Here is a 25,267-nt window from a genome sequence, read left to right on the forward strand (position 1 = left end):
ATCTCTTGTTCTTCGATGGATCTTGGTCAAACCTGTAACAATGCTTTTCTGTAATTTTTTCTACTTTAATTAAAAAACCAACATGCCATCAGCATAACCCCCCTACCCTTTAAAAACCGATGCACTCACATCTCATTTTACACCATATATTACTGACAAGTGCAAACAATCCATTTGATTTCAACATTTAATTCAATCATTAACGTTCAGGTGCAATTATGTTGAACTTGAGTACATTTCATCAAAGTGGCTTTCTGACATTGAGCATATTGATACTTTGAATACACAGAATCAAAGGTGATGATTGGAAAAAGGCAATAACTCAATTATGACATATTCAGGGAAACAAGGTAGGTTGTCTCCATAGGGTATCTTAATAATCATATTTCATAGGATATCTTAATGATCATACTTCGTAGGATATCTTAATAATACTGCATAGGATATCTTAATAATCATACTTCTTAGGATACCTTAATCATACTTCATAGGACATCTTAGGCCAAGGAATTACATATTACATTTTTTCACCAGCAGGTACTAGGTTTGAAGACAGACATTTTTCCTAATTTGTAATTTACCTTACTTGTACTTCTCTTAGTTTCTCTTTACTTTTATGTTTTGCTCTCTTCTAAGTGCCTTGAGCATTTAATCAAAATGGAAAAGACGCCATATAAATCATATGTATTGTTATTATTATTTAATCCATTGACTACTAAATCCTCTAGTTCCCATGGGTTTTGTACAGGGATCATCCGATTCCAAGAGGCAAGGGGTTTAGATTCAATTTGGTCAAAATCAGATTTACATGGGTTACAGGGCAAAAGATAACAAAAGTTATCACGTTACAATATCCGACTAGTGTCGGCTTACCAACTCATGCAAGGTCAATGATATTTCAAAAATAAGTAGACATTAAGAAATGCATTCAGGGCCCTGCAATTTAAAGCTCGGCGACTGATTGCAGGGCTGGTTTTTACGATTGATCATACACAATAATCAATGCAATCAATCGTAGAAATCAACCCTACTATCGATAGCTAAGTTTTATAGTACAGGGGACCATTTCACAGAGGTGTTTGAAAGTTAAGAGCGACTTTTAAGAACGACTGGTGGACCTGATTTACGCGCTAAATAATCACCAATGAGTAATGGTCAATATCATTTACCACAAGAAAGGTTCACCAGTCGTTCTTAAAGTCTCTCTAAACTTACGAACAGCTTCATGTAACACTCGTCTGGGCCCTAATTGGCAAGGAAAATGGAAAGTACTTTAGCATCAATGATGAACGTTATCCAGTAAATGCTACTGGGCCGTGATTAATCAACATTTAATCTACATAAAAAGGCCTACATGGAACATTAACTTGCATTTCATTATATGATACACTTACATTACTTAGTATAGCAAAGTTAAGTTCACAAATGTCACTTTCTTTTGTATTCCTGGTGTGTGTTTCATAAAGCTGTTCGTAAGATACGAATGACTGTACTCACGACTGGTGATCCTTTCTTGTGCTATGTGATCCTTATGTAATTGAGTTATGACCTAAGAAAATGTTCCAGTCGTGCGTCAAGTCGTTCGTAACTTTACGAGCAGCTTTATGAAACACCCCCCTGGACTATTGGTAAATTTCATACATAATTCCTACAACACATTAGATTCTATCACACATGTATTACAGTTACAGAATAAAAAAATAAAATAAAATCTGCTTCTAATAGCCATTAATCCTAAAAAAGTATTCTCTTACATTTTAGTAATTTCTAGTACTATGATTTTTAATACAATTTTTTTGTTTTACAACTCCTCAACACACAAATCTCGTCAATTGTCATCTATAATGAAAGAATACAATGTAGCAACAAGAATTTTTTGTATTAACAACATTTGAATAGTACCTGTATTCTCCAGTGAATTGATATTCATTCCATTTTGTGCTTTATTCCATTATTGAGCATTTCATTGAATAAGAGGTTCAGATCTCTTGAAATTTACATTTACAAAATTCCACTCTTGCATTCTAGAGATAGATGTAATATTCAGATTTCTAATATCAAACTAGAAATATAGTTTCCTAACGAGAACAGTACTGTTAAGTTCTGAGAAAAGGAAAATATCAGAATAGTAAAATAGATTGATTGCATTCAAAAGTTCAGAACTCTTGAAAATTACATTTACATAATTACACTCTCGCATTCTGGAGATAATTGTTGAAATTGGATTTCTAATATTGATCTAGAAAGATAGTTTCCTAATGATAAGTATATCGGTACTGTTAATTTCTTCTGAGAAATGGAAAATGTTAGATTAGCAACACACATGATTATACTGAAGCTTTGAGGTTTTGACCATTCTCATTTATTCACTCACTAAAATTTGGTCCCGTTTTGAAATAATAGATATCATATTCCCTACAAATGAAATATATTATTATGATGGTAGATGAAAAAAAAGTAAAAATATACATCCCTATTTAAAATTATCAGCAAAATATACAACGGAAAGCATCATGGATGCTAAACATAACCATTATAAAGCAAGTAAAAAAATATGGTGAAAGGAATTCAAGAAGTAGATATTTCAATACAATTTTGATACAAATTGTATCCCGCAGTTGCAATCCTGCAGACAAAATTAGCACTATCTGCCTGCTCCTAATGACCTTGTAATTAACATACCGTATTCGAAATGCAAATAATTGTTGCCATCTCTAATATTTGTGTCAATTAATTCTTGGTAGCTAGACAATCAATATACATGTAGGTCCATATATTACACAGATATATTGCAAACATAAGAAGAAATAGACCATTCACATCCAATATTAAGTACGAACTTACGCAATGAAATAAATAGTTATATTCAGTATGTACAGACACCTCTTTGAGGCATACAATTTACATTAAAATAAGGGCATAAATATTATACCCTTTATCTCGCTTAATGTGCAAATATAGTTGGAATTCAACAACCTTACTTGACCCTAACAATTCTCTTCAATCCATACTGGCACATGAAATTCATGATTCCTTACTACTGATGTAAAACCAATCTCTTGTTCTTTTTTTTCATTCTTTTGCCATCTTCCTTCCTTAATATTTTGGGCTCAAAATGAGCTACATCGGTAAAACCAACAAATCGATAATAGAAATACGCAATTTTTTCAACTGGTACAGTTTACTTACTAGAGTCTCCAAAAAAATAATAAATGTAAAGATTAAATACAGGTTCTGCGAAATAACCTCTGAACGATTCTTGTATGGTAGTTCCCCAAGAAATCTTGCTTGGTCAGCCAAAGAGAAGTATCTTCTACATCTCCTGCCGAGAGGACTATGTACTTCTCCCCCTCTTTCAACTTCCTGCACTCTGTGTCCGCTGGTAGAACCAGGGTGTTTAACTCGACATTGCTGTTGTGAGGTAGGATATGGTGGACGACGTCGAGCTCGATGGTGGTGTGGGTGTCGTTGGTGTCGATATGCCGGGCGATGAAACTGAAGGTGAAATCCCTGCCGCAATCATCAGATGCTTCCTTCCACAAACTTCCACCTTCAAGACCCATACAGACCAATGGAATGGCTGAAAGAAAAAGAAAATCACTTTGAAATCATGGTTTTCGTACTATGGTACTAGGCCCATTTATTTTGTTACCACAAGTCAAGTCATGATTTTACAGAAAAACAGTGCACCCGTATGAAGCCAAAAAGGGTTCTGTGTTATCATTTGAATTTCTTATCCAGATATGTGTATATATATATCAATAGCTAGAGTTATTATCTTTAGAATAGTAGCTGCTGGCTTCATCGTTCGTCCATTTTCTTTCTTCATATGGTACTACTACAATTTATAATGAATATGACATAAACCATTCATCGTTACATAAATGTAACATAGAACTATGAATCTACAATAAGAGGATGATTTTGATTGATTTGGTATGAAGACAAAAAAAAACTTTTTTTAAATAGCTAAACCAAGAAATACATGCAAACTTGCTTCATTCGTCCTTCCATAAGTCAAATATTTGCCTAAGTCAAAGCCATTTTAAGACCAGGTAGATTATTACATACCTCTTCTAATTCAAATAGCTCCCAAATTGAACAGATTTCTGTGTACCAACAAGGTTTGCCTTCAGAAAAGTTACCTGCATCACTCAAAGATTACTTACCTTCACAGTATCCTGTTGTAAAGTTTGGTTGAAGTCCTCGCTTACAGCAGTTACCGTTGTCCAACTTCTGAAGTTTTTGTTTGGTACGGGGTTTTCTGGTAGGTCCCGATGCGCAGCACATCTCTTTGTTGAAGTCAAACGCTAATGCACCACAGCACTGGTTTCTACCTCTGCGGATGCGTCGCACATAACCTTGGCAACAGATCTTGGATGTTGGGTCATAGGCAGTATTCTGACAGCATTGTCCATTGGGGATATCAGTCAGGGAACCATTACAACAAGTCTGTTCATCTGGAGAGTAGAAGTCTTCACCACAAAGAAAGAAGACCTTGTCATCTCTACACTGGGCATCGCTCAGAGAATAGACCATGCCAGCACAGCATCCCTGGGTTAGCGGGAAGAACTCAGTATCATTACAAAGCTGATGACCAAAGTCAGAATGGTACGGGTTGCACCCTAGCGATTGATGCATGATCTGACCAGATGGACAGCACTGGGATTCCTCACCATATATCTTCTGATGGATGGCACCGTTGCAACAGATTTCTTGAGAGGGCGCTTTGATCACCCGGTTGCTGCAGCACTCCCTGAGGCCATTGTGGAGGAGGCCATCGCAGCAGGTCTGGTTGGTCGCGTTGTAGGACCCCTCGATGCAGAAAGCATTGGTAGCAGATAGTGTATGATCATCCAGGAGCTGGATGATGATATTCTGACCTCCTGTTGAGAAGCACTGGTGAGTTGAAGGGTAGAAGGCAGCACGGTTACAACACTCCTTCCCTTCTGCCTGTGTATGGAGGGTTCCGTTACAGCATAAGTGACTCCCATTAGCCTGGTATGGCTTATTCCCACAGCAAACACTGTTCTCTTCTGCTTCGTATCTATAAAAAAGTATGATAAGGAACAAACATGACAACAATAATGAATCAATCTGGACAACAGAAGGTGAGAACAGGAGGAAGAACTAGACATTAACCCTACCCTATCTTCAAACCATTGTATGCTTGGGAAGTGGGGATGAGGTATTTTATCAAGGATTGATTCTACAAAACTATTGAACTTCGACTGTCCCTGGGACATAAATATCAAATTTGTATACCTATCAAACACTACATATTTCTAATTCAGGAGGGTGTTTCAAAAGACTTGTTTTATCTAACAGTTACCATAGTACCAGTCATAGTAACAGTCAGATATCCGTGCTATTGGCCAACATCAAGGGAGGTCGCCAGATGACAAACATTTATTAAATGCTCTCCAGATATCTGAAGAAACTGTAAAAGAAGAACCTTAATTCTCACCTGAACCCATCACAGCACAGTTCCGTTGTCGGGTCGTAGAGGTCGGATCCGCAGCACTGTCCCTGTCCAGCTGGGTGTCTCACACCATTACACACAATCTCATCCAGTCTGTGAACCACTCCATCGGCCATCGAGCATTCCGTCTCCTCCTCCGCCTTCCTACTAAGCTTCCCACCGCAGCATGTGATGTTCAGTACAGATCGGTCATAGGCCTGATCCAGGCAGCAAGCGGGATCTTCCATTCCACTGGTAGGGGTGAGGGAACCCATACAGCAACTGTGAGTTGAGGGATTAAAACCAATTGATCCACAGCACTGGCCTTCTTTCAATGATGTCCCTGGAATGAAAAGTGATTTTTGTAGCTGTTGGTATGCAATCTTCAAGTAGAGCATATGAAGGACTCTGACAATAAATATAAGAAAACACGACTGAAAGGGGGCACTAATTACACTCACATGCACAATTCTAAGTTTCACAAACAGATGAAAAGAAGATCTAAAGAACATCACACTTTAGTGAGGTTATAATTTTGGATGATACTCCACTAAAATAAAATATTAATGAACCTTCACCATTTTTTTTTTTAAAGGCACTGAATAAAATCTACTCCTCTTTACTCACCTGGTGTTTGATATTGGATGCCATGGCAACAGGTTTGTCCTCGACCAATAAGATGTTCTCCACAGCATTCCTGATCTCTCTTATCATAGACCTCTCTCATCCTGCCACATAGTCTGATGTGAGGGCCAGCTTCTTGAGGAACAAGATCTCTGCCGTTAACGCAGTCGTATCGGCTGTTATCGTACACCTCTGATCCACACAATCTGTGCCAGATCATAGAAAATATTTTAAAAATAATTCAAATCAATTAAAACCACGTACAGCTGGACTATTTACTCTATCATGACAAAGCCACAGTGACAGAACCAAATCCAGGCAAAAAAAAGCTATTGATTGATTGATTGCAGTTATTCTTTTTTTTTTCATTCCAAAATTCAACAAAAGTTACAATGTAAGGTAAAACACAAATATAATATACAGAAATGAAAAAAAAGGGAACCCACTGGAATGCAAAGCTTGTTAGTATGGGTTCCCTGCAATAAATAGTAAATTTAAGTATATATTTGATCAATGAAATTCAAATCGTAAATTGAAAGGGTTTGTACCATGAAAAAGAATACTAATGGGGTCTAGCTTTTTATGCCTACTCACCATGTGACAATTAACAAAAAATATAATATCATACCCCTGGTGAATAAAACAAACCTGAATTCAGGAGTGTGTGAACAGACAATCACTTAGACAAGACAGGACAAAAACTAAAAACAAAAAAAAGACACACACACAAACATGATGGAGAGCCGCTTCGCACCGAAGTTGTGCTAAACTTGTGCTTAACCTCAATCGATCAGCTTGATGAAACACCCACCAGAAATAGGGAAATGCTGGAACAAACTTGCTACACTTCTTGGTTCCTCTTTTATCCAAGTACAAGTTTTATTTTATCAATGCCTATCAATATGATGTGGGGGCTTCATGGTCTAGTGGTTACGACTCTCGTCTTTCAATCAAAGGGACGTGGGTTCAAATCCCAGCCATGGCGTGTTTTCCTTCAGCAAGAAATTTACCCATATTGTGCTGCACTCGACCAAGGTGAGATGAATGGGTATCCGGTAGGATTTATTCCTTGAATGCTTTAGCGCCTAAACGGCGGCTCAGCTACAGTTGGGGTAATAATATGATACTAAGTATCAAGCGCAGTAGAGTATATGCAATTATAATAGCTGTGCTATATGAATGGAACATATTATTATTATCCTTTATTTTCTAATTGCCGATCTTCTCTTAAAAATAAACAATGCGTACCTTGCGTTGTTGTGGGGGATGCCATCCTTTATGGTTCCATAGAAACAGGTGGATGTGACGGAATGGTAGGCCTGTAGTCCACAGCACTCTAGAGGGAGCCCTTCATCATTTACCCTAGGCTGAATACTGTACTCGCAACACTGCTGAGTGACGAGCCTGTAGATACGTGATCCGCAGCAGCCATGTGTGTCGGTGTCATAGATCTGCCCCCCACAGAGGTCCTTGCCTTCAGCTCTGGGAATGATCTCGCCATTATCGGAACAAAACTGGAGGTAAATGTGGAAATGGAGGAAATCATTACTGAAAAGTGCTGAAATACTACAATTTTAGATACAATTCCATACATTCATGAACGGTGAAGTGTATTTTTTCAAAATAGTTACAACTTTAGCAAGGCAAATGGGATGCATGCTGATACTAAACTCCTGAAAAAAAAATAGAATGTTGATTATTATTGTGAATCTTTCTCTGTGTGAGTACCTCTGCATTATTTCTCCCCAATCATGCTCTTTCTATTCCAATCATACTTTTTTTTCATGCTATTGCCTGAGAATACAAATTATGCGAGAAACCGTGCGTTCTCAACAAAGTTGGCCTACAGATAGCAGTCAAACCTTCTTCAGCAGCCACTGGTATAGAATGGACAACCTGTCTATAATGACTACAAATTTGGTTTCCCTTGCATATAATTCCCCATTGATATATATTGTATTAAAGGAACCTTTCTATAAAGACCACCTGTTCATAAATATCACTATTTTCCCTCGTATCCCGTGGGTGCCTTTAGACGGGTTATACAAAGTATAATGGTTTTCACATACCTCCCTGTTGCTGTCATAAGTCTGGCGTATGTTATTATGTTCCCGATCTAACGGAACACAGACTTTATCGTGGGTTCTGTTTTCGGGAATGTCAACCACTTCTTGCATTGCGTCGTCGCAAAGTTGCTTTCCTTGGACAATCATCTCTGGTCCGCAGCATTCTCCCTCACCGCGTGGGACTGGATGTACCTTCTGATGTTCTCCGGCTGGGATGATATAAAATGAGATTAAAGGTAAATCTTGGTATCATACTCATAATCATATGTTGTTATTTAACGTGTCCTGAGCAAGATGTGGAATGCCAACCTATACATCGTTCATTGCTCGTGTTTGTTGAAGACCAGAGCAAATTGTTCTTTGTAGATTTGTTTAGAATACTGTTTTATAACCAACTTGGTACCAAATTGATGGTCATCATCAACATATTCATCACATCATCATCATCATGATCATCGTTACCACCGTCAACACCACCACCATCATCATCATCCTCCTACTCTTCCCCCTACCTCCTCCTCATCTTCACCATATCACTATTATTGCCACAATCATCAACATCATCACCATCACCATCATCATCATCATCATCAACATTATCATCACCACCACCACCACCACCATCTCCTCCACCAACACCATCATCACCAGAGGTGTTTAAACACTCCCTCCATCCATCACACTAACTGCCTAAAGCTCACCTTTGCAGCATGTTTCCGACGTCGGATCAGTAAATACAACCTCGGTCTGCGAGAGTAAGCAGCACTCCCCCTCTGTACTGTTGAAGACCCTCCAATACTGGGACTCCCAAGATTCCCTGCAGCAGGTCTGTGTCTCTGGATCGTACTGAAGATCCATCTCCTGGCCAGAGGTGGTACAGATTTCCGCATTTGAGGCTATTTTATCCACAACGATGCTTCCATCGATACAGAATTGCTCTTTGTATCTGTAGGATTCTACAGGGGAAACAAAGAGGCATGACATGCAATTTTTGTTATCATAAGCTATTAAAACTAGCCAATCTTTCATGTACATATATATTTATCCCAACTCAAATATCAGTTTGCCGACAGCATTCAAGGGTTTCCTATCGATTCGTTCCAAAATACCTCATTTGCGTGTGGCAAACAAAGATTCATTCTTTCTTTATTCAATGATCCATACTACTTAATACATATGAATCTTGAATTTCCAGGACTATGTAATTTGTGATGACATTTCCTGATTAAAAATAATAAGAACATGAGAATATGATTGATAGTGTATTCTGAGCTATTACTAATCACTATATTATTTTCTGTTAAAGCAACTATCATTCAGATAAAAAAGGACTTACTTGAACCACAGCAGCGAGAATCATCAAATTTGGATGACAGGTGCCCACCACAGCAGATGAGGAGTGTGCTGGCATACCTAGACCCATCACACAGTCCCCATAGGTCGTTTTGACCTTTGACCTCCGGGTACTCTGTTCTAATGCCTCCAACGCACGACGACTGGGTAGGGTCGTAGATCTCTCTTCCATACCTATAACCACAGCAAGAGAATGGAGATTTCCGCAGGAGAGCCGGATCATTACAGCAAGGCTCATCGTTCGGGTTGATGAGATTACCATGGCAACATTCCGTCTTTCCATCTTGGATGTCGTGCAGTCTGCCCCCACAATCCACTTGCCTGGTCGGGTCATACGGTTGGTTGCCATAGCAACTTGCAGGGCCGTGACCTCGTGGATGAGCTTCACCCTGTGGTACAGATTCAAACAAATCAATGTTACAAATGGACAGTTTATTACAAGATGAAGGATGGTACAGGTGAATATGCCTGATTACGTGAAATCTTTCCGTGCATTCTTTTGGTGCATTTCAGGCCAAAACGGAATAATAATCTTTATTTTGGTACAGTTCTTTTTATATATTTTTATGGAATAAAGACAAAATTCGATGAGCCCGTCGGGGGGATTTTACATTGTTAACCCCCTAATGGTGGCTGCACGATAGCGAGCCGTCTGTGTACGTGGGTAAATTTACAAAAAATGTTTAAAAACTCCTCGAAGCAGATGGCTGCCAGCTGTCTAATGTTCGCATTACCTCATCTGCATGGTCTTAAAAAATGACTTGGGCGATTATTTGGCTGATGGAAGGTTGACTTCAGCTGAGCCTACTGTATTTGACTGTTGCTACATGAAAAAAGCCCTAAAACAATACTACAAATCAGATCCGATCCTCATGCATGCACCTACCTGGCAGCATATGTGGGTAGTCTTATTAATCCAGCCAGCCCCGCAACACTCAGTCTCTCGAAGCAGCACACCATACTTTCCAACGACGTGGGATTCCATGCCCCCTGTTGGTAGAGGGCAGCAGATCTCGGAGGAGGCATCGTAAGTACGTGACCCACAGCACGAGCCGACTCCGTCAGCGACGAGGGGAGAATAGCGATCTTGACTACAGCATGTTTGCCTTTCCTTGTCATAGTACGACGTGCCGCAACATTCATGTCCTTTGGCGACGAAGAATAAAAAAAGGGAGTGATAAAATCAAATTAGAATCTGACATTTGAATACCATCCATCCCATTTTCCCATCAGTTTCACAATTAACGAAAATATCAAATGGTGGTACTTTTGAATTTTATGTTCACAGTTTAAATGTAAGTAGATGTATCTTTTGCCAGTCACTGTTTCAGAAGCAATGAAGTAATGATAATGATAACTATTATCATGTGCAACATTGTTTACATAAAAAAGATATTGCAAGAGCACTTACATTGAAGAAAAAAAAAGTTAGTAGCTATTAAAGTTGCCTTGGTCAGTTATGTGATACGTACTTTGGATTGTTGCTTTGATTTCTCAAGAATTGATTTTGAGAAGTTGGTTTGTTATTCCAGTCTGCTAACAAACAAGTACAAAATATTAATTTTCGTAAAGGTGCAGGGTTGACTGCAGTTGCTATAGGAGATTGATGAAAGAATTGTCTACTGTCCATGTCGGAGAGTCCTGTGTGCAAGTGAAGTGCAAAAAGAATGGAATTGTCAGCGACACTACCTTGTTGCTTTGGATGTTGGAGTTGAGATGTTTGCTGATCACCGCAGCACTCATGGGTGGTGGAATTGATGATTTCGTTGTTGCAACAGACAGCATCTTCTCTTAACTCCATCTTTTTGTTGCCGCAACATTGCCAGGTGTTGTCCATAGGGTACAGATCATCTCCACCTAACAGAGATTTAAACAAAAAAATCAACTTAGCATTCTTTGAAATTAAAAATTTAATTAAAAAATTTCTAATCTCAAATAATGTTTACTTGATAAGTGTGAACATAGTATAACTAGCTAACTTTGCTGGTTTAACGGAGTATAATGTTTAAAATGACTTTGGTGCAACTGTTGCTATTATTTCCTACGTAATCTATCAATTTATTGAATACATACATACACTCAGTATCTACATTGTAAACAATCAATATCTTACTTTATTTTTGACAAATAAAATGACAGAGGGGGGGGGGGGCAAAGATTGGATTGAAGAGACAGTATTCTGATGTACCCCCACATTCCTCATAATTATGCCTAATTATGGTAATTAAATCATATTAACAATAAATAATTGTTAAATGGACACTTCTTTTTCAACAAGCTAAGAATATGAAGTCAATGTACTTACAGCATCTGAATTCCATACCAAGTGCCACAGGAGTGCTATGCACACGACCCCCACAACATGTCTGAAGTGTGGGTATGTATGTATACTTCCCACATTCGGCAGAGTAAATGGCAGTAACTGGAAATACAAAAAAAATAATAAAATGGGTTAATTTTTTAATGAAAAACAGGAGAATGTTAAAGAAGAAAGTAAAACCAGGAATAAAAAAAAGGGGAGGGGGCTTGCCAGTCTACAAGTGAAAAATAAAAAATGTCATATTAATCACAGATGCAGTAATGGTTGAATTCCACTCAAAAGAGAGAGTGTACGTACAAGGATCAACAATTTAGCAATCACAAATTAGAACGCAAGTCAACGATTTTCTTCATAATAATTAAGAAAGTCTAAGCTGCAATCTAGCAGTAGCAGCGCCTTTAACTTTGCGCTAGGCCGGCCTATTCTGCACTTAACTCTTAAGGCCCAGAGCCCCGGTCGGCTTCGAAAATTAGAGTGACTGGGAGAATATACAAGGCAAAGTCAGAAATTTGAAAAATACAACAATGAACAAGCTTGCCAAATCTAATCATTGTCTAATAATTGCAAGTTTTGCTGAAATTTACCCGAAACAGTGCCTGTCCTCTCGTCTCACTCAGCTCCACTCATTCACGTTTAGCATCACATGTGGATATTTCGGGAGCTAACTTCAACAATTCCAGCAACAATTACACCCAATCATATGCACTAAATGTAACGTTAGATCTCAATCTAAGTTGAAAGCACAGATTGACTGGCTGGCCGCCCAACAAGATATTGCATGCATGCTTCCATGAACTTTACAGGTCATCGCTCAGTGCAGTCGTGGCTAGTCTTAATTGAGTTAGACTTTTTGTCAATCGTAAGGAATCGTGATTTGAAAAAAAGCTTCAAGTATATCTATCATTTGTGTTTTTGAATTGATTATACATTTTTATATATAAATCTATGTGTGAGAATATATTTTAATTCGCTTTCTCTTGCCTTCTTATAAAATACCGTGCCTATCACATTACTATACAGAACTTGTGTCTAAAATCAAAGACTATTAAAACTTGATTACGGGGATTCCCCGATATGATCGACGCGCGCTACCGTGTACAACATGGTTCTTCGGTTGATTTTTCCTCCTCGCCGAACCCATTTTATTTAGTTATATTATTTCAGCTCGATTTAAAAAAGGGATTACACTTTAAATATAGCATTATAATGTTCATAGTACATGGAATTCTTTGTGATGGTGAGCAACATCATCAACAATATCACTGAACATTGTCTATGACTATGAGCCTGAGACAAGTCCAGATCCAGCGAACTTGCAAGAGAACCAGCCATGCCCATTGGATTTTATGTGGAAACATCGATTCGGGAAATCAAAGGAAAACATGGAATACACAATCAGACGTCAAGAAACGGCACCAGTACAAGGTAAGCACACATATTGCGTGTACTTCTGTCGTCTTTATCAAGATGGAATCCTTGGTTAGGGCATAGAGCTGTAGCTCCATGGTTAGGGTAGCCATGCAGAATTTCGGATGGTCCGCTGCACAGCTAGCGCAAGCTTGCTTCCGGTCTATACAGACACTGTGTACCGAGCGATGACGAGATTGGGGGGAATTCCCGTATTCCACGAGGATAGAAAACTGGTTTGGCGAAGTGTCAAATTGAAATAAAGAAGCTGCTGGCTGTCCGTGACCACTCAGAGCAGTCAGCTCCCGAATTGATTTAAATTCCTCGAGCTTATGTATTATAAACATTGATATTACATGTAGGCCCATTACCAAACTATGTAAATTGGATGTCTGTAATATGGAATGATATAGACTTTACAAATTTATGTAACCATATTTAAAAGCACCTATATCAAAAATCGCGGCTCGTCTGACGTGACAGTTTTGGTTCACATTGTATTTTCTTTTATTCTGTGAAAAAAATCAAGTTGTAGCCGTCAGAAGCACTCTGGCACAGAACATGCCTATATAAGAATTAAATCAGCTACAAAAAAATACTGAAGAATTCGACATTATTGTAGTGCAGATTAATTTTTTAAAGAAACCTTTTCATAGCTATAGGTATTCTGATTTATGCTGCTATTCTAAGAAATGCACAAGTGAACCAAACACATTCACCATTCATTTTCATTGTAGACTGGTAGTCTAGTTCCTGCATTTTTAAAGAAATGATAATATTAAAACAGAAAAATTAAGTACAATTCAAGTTCTTCAGTTCTATTTCGTATCTTTAAAAAGAAGGTAGACTCAAGAAATTGGCTGCATTAAGAACACTATGATAGAGCAAGGAGTAGAGTAATAGAATGTGGGAAAGTGGAGTGAAAAAGTGAGTGTAGAACGGATCAGAGAGAGAAAGAGAGGGGGGGGGGGATTCACTGCTTATATGCCTATATACCTGGTTTAACTGATAAATATGCACACACTACCAGCCACCCATATATCAATTTTTGTAGAGTCAATCGCATCGTGAAATCATTCAATGAGACTGTTGAGTTGTGAAGTAGAAATCTTGAAGTTCAGTAAAATATTCCTCGTAATATTTTGAAAAGAGTGCAAGTCGTATTAAATTCGAGAGCTCAATTTCAAATAGCGTCCGCACGGAGAGCCGACAAGGCGTTTACTGAGCTGCGCTGGAGCTCACTTGTATTTATCAACTTTTGAGGGAATGGGAATTCCCCATTTCTTCACGGGGATGGCCTATAGTCGCAAAATTGTGACGTCACGTCACGATCATAATGCTCGTACTCTCATCATCGCTGTTGAATATTTATGAGATGAAAGGATGACGTACATGTATATCAGGGGCCGCGGAACGGTTTTCAAAGTTGGGGGGGCTGACCATGCAAAAAAATCACAATCATATGGTAATTTTTACGTTTTTGTACGTGGTTTTGGAAAAAAGTGGGGGGCTGAAGCCCCAAACCCCCACCCCCCAGCCCCCCGCTTCCACGGCCCCTGTATATTCAATCAGACTTGCGTACTAAAACTCTCAGTTTCAATAATAATCTGATTAAAAGTACACTGAAGTTATATGCAGCCTCGATTTAATGTACTAGACGAATCAAGTGATATTTATTTCCTTTAATGTATTTGGAGCGAGAGGAGGGGGATGGGGTGTTGCGTGAAAAGGGGGGGGGGGTGATGCGTGGTGTTGCGAGAACGAGAATCCCAGGCCCAATTGGTTTAAAATTAAATGCAGCCATCATGAAGAGGTCTTATCCCTAAATATATCTTCTCGTTTTGAATACGTTATCGTAGAAGTTGTCTGCCTGTATGGCTTAAGCTAAGGTTCCATGACATTTGCTCCGGCGACAATTGCTCCGATGGAAAATCTCGTGCTCGTTTAGCCAAACATAAAACCTAACCTCCAACACTGAATAATCCTTATCTTTATATTTTTCTGAATCTGAACCAAAATTTTATTACAATCCTAATTCTAACCCTATGCCCTCTGACATATTAAGACCAGAGCAAATGTCGCAGGAGAGGCGTAAATAATATTTTGAGGGTCGCGCGGTGTGGAGGAAAAGCGTATAGCAGTGATGATAATGAAGGGGAAAAAATCTCGAAGGGCCAGTATCTTGTCTAAGTGTCTGTAATTGACAAAGAATCCCAAAGAATAGATCAGATAGATAGAATTCACTGCTTGTATACCTGGTTCAACTGATAAATATGCACACACCACCAGCCACCCATATATCAATTTTTGTAGAGTCAATCGCATCGTGAAATCATTCACCGAGACTGCAGAGTTGAGAAGTAGAATCTTGAAGTTCAGTATAATAATATTCCTCGTAATATTTTGAAAAGAGTGCAAGTCAAATAAAATTCGAGAGCTCTATTTCGAAGCGTGCACACGGAGAGCCGACAAGGCGTTTACTGAGCTGCGCTGGTAGCTCACTTGTATTTATAAACTTTTGAGGGAAATCCCCAATGTCAATCGGCTATTAATATGTCTTCATGGGGATGGTCGCAAAATTGTGACGTCGCGATAATAATGCTGATACTTTCATCGTCGCTGTTGAATATTTATGAGATGAAAGGATGACGTATATTTATCAGATTCGCCTACTAAAACTCTCAGTTTCAATAATAATCTAATTGAAAGTACACTGAAAGTAAATGCAGCCTCGTACCTGACGAATCAAGTGATATTTATTTCCTTTTCTGCATGTGAAGAGAGAACGAGAGGGGAGCGGCGTGAAAGAGGGGGGGGGGGGTGCGAGAATCCCCTTTGCTTTTCATGCAGCCACGAGGTCTAATCCCTTAATTAAATTGCCTTTCTAGTTTTGAATACGTCATCTTTAAAATACGGTATACAAGTTAACTGCCTTTGTGGCCTATAAAATTTAAAACCTCCTTGCTATAACCAGCTGAACCGGCCCACTCGTTCGGTTGGATGGGGGGAGGCACTCTCCCCGGCACTCTCCACATTCATCGCGCCCAGAATAAGTCCCGAAATGGCTTTGCTCTTTGCCGCATCCATATAATACAATTATTTTAAGAATATATTTATTTTGGGTGTGTGCGTTTTAACAAGCCTTCTCCTGGCTTTTTAGTACACTCCTGTTTCCCATTCATGATTTGGCAATAATACTTTGATTATCACTTTCGTCTGTATTTATTCATGTTTCAATGATATGTTTTAATTTTTATTGTCTCTTTGTTTGTACATGATCATGATATCAACTTGTATTTTTAATGAATTGGAAATAAATGCTGAATTGCTGAATTGATAATTATATTGGTCGCTATTAAAAGTTCGGTTGCTAGTGAATTGATGGTAACTGTCGTACTGCGGAGTTCATGCAATGTGGAATTTTGTAATTTTACGAAGTGGAATGATCTGAACAAAACAAAACAAGTTTTGTATTTGTCGACGTCTTATGTCCCTCGCAAATTCATACTTTCATCTGTTGTAAAAACGATATCGTTTGCTCTGTGCGTAGAATCCATTAATTACCCGCGACCGGGTAACATGCTATTGGGACGAAAACATACTCTGTGAAGTTACATCAATTTGTGTGCGGTGAGCGCTCATCGAGCATCGGGCTTGGGCAATGGTATTTCATTGACAGCGGGTATTGCGCAATGTCAGCTGTGACGTCGTGGTGTAAACAAACCCAACACGTGCGTTTTCTTTCATGAATACTGTCAGTACACACTACACACTCGCGTATAACGAAATTAATGATCGTGGAAGAATGGCGACATTTTCCTTTTTTTCAATACCAAAGAAGCAGGGCTGCTTTCCCCCGTTTCTTTTGATCATTTGCATATCATTAATGGATTAAAGGAATATCATGAATGAGTGACAATTGTTGTTGCACGATCAATTATCATGGTCCGATCCAACTCGGTGGGATTTATTTAAAAATCGAAATGAAAAAACCTCAGACTGGTTCATAATTTTCGTGGAAAAAAGCTTTGAATGTTTATATCAATAGGCTTCGTAGGGGAAAATTGGAGTCGGATGGGATAGTGACACAGCCCCCCCCCCCCCTTCCCCCCCACCCCCGACACAATTGCCATGGGTAAACTGCCGATTCTTTTATTGCCAACTCGTTCACTCACCGCATGGTACACCTTCATTTAATCTATTGCCATTACGTCCATCAACCTTTCGTCTACAAACCATTTGGTCCAATAATTATAATCACTTCGTCTAATCATCAGTTCGTCTATGACCATTTCGTCCCGTAACCAGTTGGTCTAATGCCCATTTTCTTTTCATTCATGTCGCCCGATTAACACTTAGGCCTGTATACTCAAATAAGACCAAATGGTATATGGACTAAATGGCTATTGGACCAACAGGTTATTAGACGAAATGGCAATTGGACCATGTGGATAGTGGACGAACTAATGATACACCAAATGATAGTAGACGAGTTGGTAATAAGACGAATTGGCATTAGACCAATGAAAAAAAAACCTTGCCATGTAGATACACAATAAGGGTATAGGCCTACATGTTTGAAAGTGGTCCCCGATGTGCCCTGATGCTGACTCGCTGAGCAATAATTGTTCACCTGGCGTGTACTATACAGCGATCTATAACGCTCTTGTTTGAAATTAAAAAAAATCCCCTTGAAAATATTGCAGCATCATTATACGTCGAGATCTCATTTTTATGCAATACAAAGGAATGAAGATCTCCTGTCATCAACGAGTGACGACAGTGATATCGATTATTCATTAGTTTGTGTCTTGATGAACAGATCCCAACACCATCACTTCTTGTAAAGGATAACAATTCACATACAACTAACAATCTAGGCTGGTGGTAGGGGCGGATCCAGGATTTTCCAAAAAAAAGGGGAGGGGGGCACATTTTCCAGAGGAAAATTTTGACAAGCCCCCCCCCCCAAAAAAAAAAAATATATATATTTTAAACCTAAAATACTGACATTTCGTCCACGAAAAATAATTGACAAGCACAAAAAAATGTCTTCACTTTCAAGGGGGGTACACTTCTATTTTAATGGCATTTTTAAATTACAAATATCCACTGTGCCTCTCAAAGGGGGGGGGGGCGGGCACGGGCCGGCTTTGCTCCCCCCCCCCCCCCCCATGGATCCGCCAGTGGGTGGTGGTATACATAATCCATCTCACAATATGTAACATATATGTTTCCAAGCATTGATTACCTTCTGGGTTAAGACTAGGATGTTATTGAAATGAAGAAATTATTATTTTGTTATTTCATTAAATTCATTTCAATGAATTAAACTGTAATCATGTGTATCATCTAAACCACCTGTAACCATCTATGCTGTAACCGTGCTTCGTCCACTCATGTATGATAAACTATACGTGTCATATAATGACCAATGAAGCATATCTTTGTCGCACTTCGCATTCATCGACATGAACTTTTCCAGTAGTTTACCATGACTCATCACGGCTAGGGGATTTTTTTTAAAATCTAGTGTTGATAAAACATTTGGTTCTCAGTTGTAAAATTTCGTTTTCGTTAGGGTATATCGTAATTTCCGACACAACGGTCAGTTCGATCGGTGTGGCTCATTCAGTAAACCAATCCCGCAATCCAGTTCTTGGACGCAGGTTCTCGACTCGCCTACAACGATTGTTCAAAGATTTTTTAAATAAAAAATTGAGGCAAGACCGAGAATTGTAATATGATTTCAATGCTTTCAAAACAGCCTATTATAACCATTCCCACTTCCCTCTCGCTTCGGGTGCACAAGTAGTATACTGGCGGCAAAAAATCGCGGCGGGGGGGGGGGGGGTGGTAACATTGACAACTTACCAACAGGTCCAATATAAGATAATAATGACTGCAGTCAAGGACCACTACCCCTGAAATACCTTCAAAGGTAAATCTAACCCGGGGGCGGGGGGGGGGGGGGGTCTGTTGACTAAATGCCGTGATTGTATACTCGTAACAAGAAATGGATAAAGCATAAATCAACTTAAACATTCTTATATGAACCATAGTTGTTTCCTGCTATTGCCGAAAAATTATTTTAGCTTCATTAGAATTAATAAGGGATAAAACAACTGTGTATTTACTCACCAGACGATATACCTGTAAAAGCCAATAGTATTAAGGACACGGCGGTAGATACATGAAACGTCATGTTTATTCTCACTGATAGGAATTGAATACAATTTTCTTGTTTTCCTTGTGATGCCACCAAGATTAATAAATTCAACTTGCGGATGAAACCTCGGTAATTATCTCACTTCCAATCTAAACAGTTCAAAAGTTTGGTCACTTCATATAATCCCACACATTTTCTCGATTTTTGTAGCACTCTAAAAACACGTCCTTCCACCTTCACGTCTAAATGTTCTTCTGTCAGTCTGTCGATTCACCCTTCATCAAAACTCCATGTCGACCTGCTGAAATTAGTACCCAAGTTCTAAAAATAAAAAGGGGTTTCCTTGAGGTTTAGCTATATCATTTACGCATGCTCATTTTCATTGCAATATTTCGAATTGAACTCTTCCGTCCACCCAAAAAGTTTGCAGTGGCGGTATGTTGATAATGGGGAAATCCCCGTTCCGAAATTAGCTCACGCGCGTGCACACGACGGATTGTTTGGGAGAGTTGTGTGTAACGACATCTCAGGCGAGCAATATAATCGCACAACGTATTGCACAATATTCATTATCAAAAGTCTCCGTGTTTTCAACTTGCACTAATCTTTATGACGTGAGGTATGCATTTTCACCAATATTGATTTTATATCAAAGGCATTGACAAATATTTTCTCGGGCATAAAATCTTCTTTTTTTTTCACTTTTGAATATGGATATCTACATTCAATGCCAATGTGTGAAGAAAGATAAATATTATTTGTTAACTAAAGTTATTATTAATGTTTATCTAATAAATATTAATACAAACCACAACTGGTATTATACCTGTTATAACTTGTGCTACATAGTTTATTGAAGTGTCACAAGACATTGCTTAAAAAGAAATATATTATTTTGTGTCACCATCATAATAATTAAAAAGTGTGCAGATGGTGGGTTAACATTGATAGACGATCACTGCTAATAGCACTGAAAATTTCTTTCTGGAAATGCTCATGAGTAATAGTTTGTTTTGTGGTTAGGTGCAGGCATTGCATGAAAATTATCTACATGCTCATCTTTGCTTGTTTTACTGTCATAAATTTGATTTCAAATAAATAGATCTTAAAAAGCCTATCTCAAATTTTGGGTAAATGACACCAAAAGTGATGGTAACTATATAGTCCAGTTTTTTCCTTGAATTTGTTTGTCCTAAAACTGCTTTCATGTCGATAATAATAACCCTAAACGTGTTCTTCAGGATGTGATTATCATTTTGCATCAACTGCATCAATTTCGTCGAGATCCTGACCAAAATAAAAATGTATTTTTTGTTCATTAAGTTTTCAAACCATTATTATCAAGTTCACGTATATAATGGGCTGAGAATCTTGGATATGATCTTTGTCGTCTGTAGCTTACTAATATGCTATCACTAAATCAAAGTGTTCAAATAATTTTTAAAATATAATACGTAGGGCCTACATATAACATATTATGTATATATGATAAATTATAAAAAAATGAGGGCTCCTATAGAATAGATATGGCACTCTTGCAACGTTAAAATTTTAAATGATACTCCTATAATGCACATTTTTGAACCGTCATCAATGTACATGTAGGTCCATGATCAAATCTCCTTTTTGGTGATGTTTTTTTTTATATTTCCGGTGTTTATTTCCTGTGAAAATTTATTTCAATTCAGTAAATTGATAATAAACGAGAATTTAAATTTCTCGTTGTCTCAACAATAAATATGATTCTCATTTCCGCTATATAGGGAAAGTGTGTGGTATAATAAAGGGAGGGGGCATTGGTTTCGGTTAAGAATTATTATGAAATACATTTCTGCACGGATATTCATAGATGACCAACCCTTTACTATCGATGAGATTGTTAAAATTGTGGGTGGTCGAAACTCGAAAGTGATAATCTGGCTGGATTTCTTGAAACCTTTACACTCCTACAGTTTCATTACCCACTGTAAAAACGCTGTTTAAAAAATGTTTAAGCTCGTTGTTAGAGCCTGTCACTCTAGCAAGTATTGTTTTAAGTTTCATACAAGTTTTTGTTTTAATCAATTTTTTTCAGATTAAACAATATTAAGTTTAAAGAATTGTTTAAAAGTTTAACAATTTTAAGTTTAAACAATCGTTTAAAAGTTTAAACAAGTTGTTAGAGTGACGAGCTTAAACCACATGCTTAAAATTTCAATCAGTTCTCTCTCTCAATTGAACCCACCCCAACCCCGCCCCTCTCCCTTTCTGCCTGTTCTTTCCCCAGTCCCGATAACTTGTATTATACCCGTCGAAACGCTGTTCTCTATTTTCCATCACTATATATACCATAATAAAGAGATACCGAATACCAAGACTCACTGGTGTACGGGAGGGCTTGGGGAACTTTGCCCCCAAAACATTCATGACCCCCCCCCAAAAAAAAAAAAAAAAAAAAAACGCAAGAAGAAAATGTATGAAAGAAATAAGAAAGAAAGGGGGAAAGGTGAAATATTATATCATTTTCTGAATAATTATGTAAAAAAATATGAAAATAATTTTTTGTCTCACCTGCACAGCAGAGTGAGACTATAGGCGCCGCTTTTCCGACGGCGGCAGCGGCGTCAACATCAAATCTTAACCGAAGGTTAAGTTTTTGAAATGACAGCATAACTTTGAAACCTGAATATAAGGTTAATCAAGTATTACTGAACATTCTGCCTCGGTTTCAGGTCACATGACCAAGGTCAAAGGTCATTTAGGGTCAATGAACTTAGACCATGTTGGAGGAGTCAATATCGAAATCTTAACCTAAGGTTAAGTTTTTTGAAATGTCATCATAACTTAGAAAGTATATGAACCTAGTTCATGGACCTTTGCCATAAGGGTATTCATTTACTGAACATCCTGCCTGAGTTCCAAGGTCAAAGGTCATTAAGGGCCATTGAACTTGTTGGGGGTATTTGTTGAATTACCATCATAACTTTGAAAGTTTGGTCTGAGTAGCAGCAGGTTGAACCTGCTACAACTCAAACCATTGCTACTCAAGCCATATTCAGCTCATCTCATCTGGTTTACAGTCCTTTTCAGGACTTCACTCACTTTCAAGAAAGAATACCTCTAATTTTCTCTTTTCATCTCGTCTTTCCATTTCAATCTTTCTGCCTGTATTTCCTTCCCTTCTTCATATTACACATGGTAAACCATAAACTTTTTCCACGTTATAAACTCCACCATGCAAACCTACAAAGATCAGCTATTAAATTGCTGTCATAACTTTCAAAGTTTATGAATTGTGGACATAGTAGGGGTAATCAAGTATCACTGACAAGTCTTAGGTCACATGATCAAGGCCATATGTCATTTAGGGTCAATGAACGTATTATTATATCACTATAGGAATTGTATTTTTTGTGAATAATTATTTTATAGTAGTTTTCAAAGTCAGCACTGCTGCTATATTGAATTTTGAATCGCGTAATGCAGGTAAGACTGCCTGAGGCGCTCCACTTGTTTATATTAAAAAGGTCAATATTTCGCTTGCTTGCAACATTTGAGATGTTTTGGTTTCACCCAAAGGTTTTACCCCATACGCCACGTTTACCCCTCAAAATGTTTGTTTCGTTACTCCACTGCCAAGACAAAATAGATAATTTGTAATGAAGAAAAAGGAGAAAAATCTTCTTCGAGTATATACTAGAGAAAGTGAAACAGAGGATGACCAACATCAATGTTTTCAATTTGTTGAAAGTTGATGAATTGCGCGACATTCGTTACTGTCCGCTCTTTACATCAGACATAAGTGTAAAGTTGTGTGCTGTGTATAATAGAGATCATGTTTCTACCCTATGTTTTAAAGGGGAAGTTCTCCCCGACAAAAAGTTAATTGTAAAAATAGCAGAAAAGATAATAGAAAGAAAGAAATTGAAGGGGAAATAATTAAATGACAATAAGTCACGTTAAAGCTCCCTACTCCAACTTGTCTGGATATCGTACCAGGTATACCGTCGGGTGGAGGGGGGGGGGGGGGGTCACTCAACTCTACAATTACCCCTGTCCAAATTTTAGAGAAGATTTTATTCACCTGCAATTAAACATTACGTTTATTTGTTATCTCTACCGGTATTATCTGGTTTAATGCGGAAATGTGTGATTGCTAGATTAGTTGCTCAGTGATTACGTTAATGGTGTCAATAATCCACCGGGAAAAATTATCAAAATGTATTTTTCCATATTATTATTTATTTTGATTCTTTTAATAAAGTGATGTATTTTCTCCTGTTTAAACTTAAGAAAAAAATCGACACAACGGTACTCTTTTAGAACATCAACTCCTTTATTTTTAGGCTTCTTCTTTTTTCCTTTTAAGGCAAACTGATCAAATTATATTAAAAGGGATGAGAACATTATTGAATAGAGAAAGGGGGAAGGGAACAGTCTCGGACCTTGTTTTTATTAAACCCGCTCTACAAACAAAATATACTGACTGAAACGAAAGAGAAAGAAACTCAGTCAAAAAGGGTTTAACTGTTTTGGAAGGACATCAGAATGACAGTAATACAGAACCGGTAATGGAATTGTCTTTTCAGTGATGAGTTGTCCTTTTATATTTTCATACACGGTAAATAGAAAACTTTGCCATACTTGCTTGCATACACTGCAAAAACTCTGGTGTTGATTTAACACCAGCCCGGAATCTATATATGTCCACACCGGAGAAGCATTGAAACAACACCAGTTTGGAATCGAACCGATGCTGTTTTAAAATTATGGTGTTGTATAAACACCTATCTGGTGTTAGACCAAAACGAAACTGGTGTTGTTTAACACTTCTCTGGTGTGGACATATATAGATTCCAGGCTGGTGTTAAATCAACACCAGAGTTTTTTTGCAGTGTAGTACAGGGGAAAATTGATACTAAAAATTACACCAGATTTTTAGTGACATGATAATGAATATACGAGTGGAGCGTAAGGACCAAAGCTGATCGAGATCGAGTCGGTAAATTTGGGGAAAACGGTGGCTAGTTATTATGTTGAAACAGTGTCGGCGCACTGCAAAAACTCTGGTGTTAATTTAACACTATCTAATATATATATGTCCACACCAGAGAAGTTTTAAACAACATCAGTTTCGTTTTGGTCTTACACCAGATAGGTGTTTTATGCTATATGAGGACCACTCGGTAGACCAGCAGCACCATGATTGATGCTGCTGAGTAGGGCCATCCTCCCGTTTTCTATTTTCACATGTATCATTTTATATGTATTGTTATCTGTCTTTTTAACGGAAATAAATTCAATTCAATTCAATTCAACACCAATTAGTATTAAACATCATCCGTTTGATTCCAAACTGTGTTGTTTCAATACATAGATTCCGGGCTGGTGTTAAATCAACACCGGAGTTTTTGCAGTGTGTGAGAATGAGAATATGAAGGTTTACTTAACGTGTGTGTGAGTTTTTTTCTTCTTGTTCTTTAAGGGGAGGGGGCCAGTGGACGTTAACACTCAATTTAATTTCATTATCGTGGATTTCCCCGTTTTTGTTTTTCTTCTGAATGAATGAATATATAATTTTAGATGTACATGTACATACACGTTTATATTTCAATCAATAAGATAATTTATGCTTGATTAGTTTTCATCATTTTCCATTATTTTCTCTTTTACAGTTCAGAAAAAAAACCAATAAATGATTATACATAACCTGTGCGCAATTACCCTCCTTTTTTCATCTAGCGTTAAAATGTGTTTTATACTATTATGATACGTGTTTACTATGTGTTTCACTTTTTGGCGATCCAGTCTCACGGTTTTTTTTTTATTAGTAACCTTCACGCAAAGCCAGGGGGGGAAAAGTTTTGTATTAACTTATATTATATAAC

The 25,267-nt window shown here is 37.9% G+C and overlaps 1 protein-coding gene across 3 annotated transcripts; it reads right to left on the reverse strand.

Annotated features, from left to right (window-relative positions):
• Window positions 1–173: 173 nt before the first annotated feature.
• LOC129264370 (uncharacterized) lies at window positions 174–19,656 on the reverse strand. Of its 3 annotated transcripts, none has more exons than XM_054902238.2 (12): window positions 19,373–19,656; window positions 11,810–11,926; window positions 11,194–11,361; window positions 10,391–10,650; window positions 9,488–9,893; window positions 8,853–9,107; window positions 8,155–8,360; window positions 7,334–7,599; window positions 6,089–6,291; window positions 5,468–5,804; window positions 4,170–5,047; window positions 174–3,580 (listed from the first exon to the last, which is right to left on the reverse strand). In XM_054902238.2, exons 1-12 carry the CDS (start codon window positions 19,434–19,436, stop codon window positions 3,222–3,224), a joined length of 3,519 nt encoding a protein of 1,172 aa, XP_054758213.2. In that variant the 5' UTR covers window positions 19,437–19,656; the 3' UTR covers window positions 174–3,221. The 3 variants fall into 3 exon arrangements, with proteins under 3 accessions (XP_054758213.2, XP_054758212.2, XP_063958841.1); XM_054902237.2 differs by lacking the exon at window positions 19,373–19,656 and adding an exon at window positions 14,228–14,377; XM_064102771.1 differs by lacking the exon at window positions 19,373–19,656 and adding an exon at window positions 12,409–12,648.
• Window positions 19,657–25,267: the final 5,611 nt, after the last annotated feature.

This window comes from Lytechinus pictus, chromosome 7, assembly GCF_037042905.1.
Source record: "Lytechinus pictus isolate F3 Inbred chromosome 7, Lp3.0, whole genome shotgun sequence".
Classification (NCBI taxonomy): domain Eukaryota; kingdom Metazoa; phylum Echinodermata; class Echinoidea; order Temnopleuroida; family Toxopneustidae; genus Lytechinus; species Lytechinus pictus.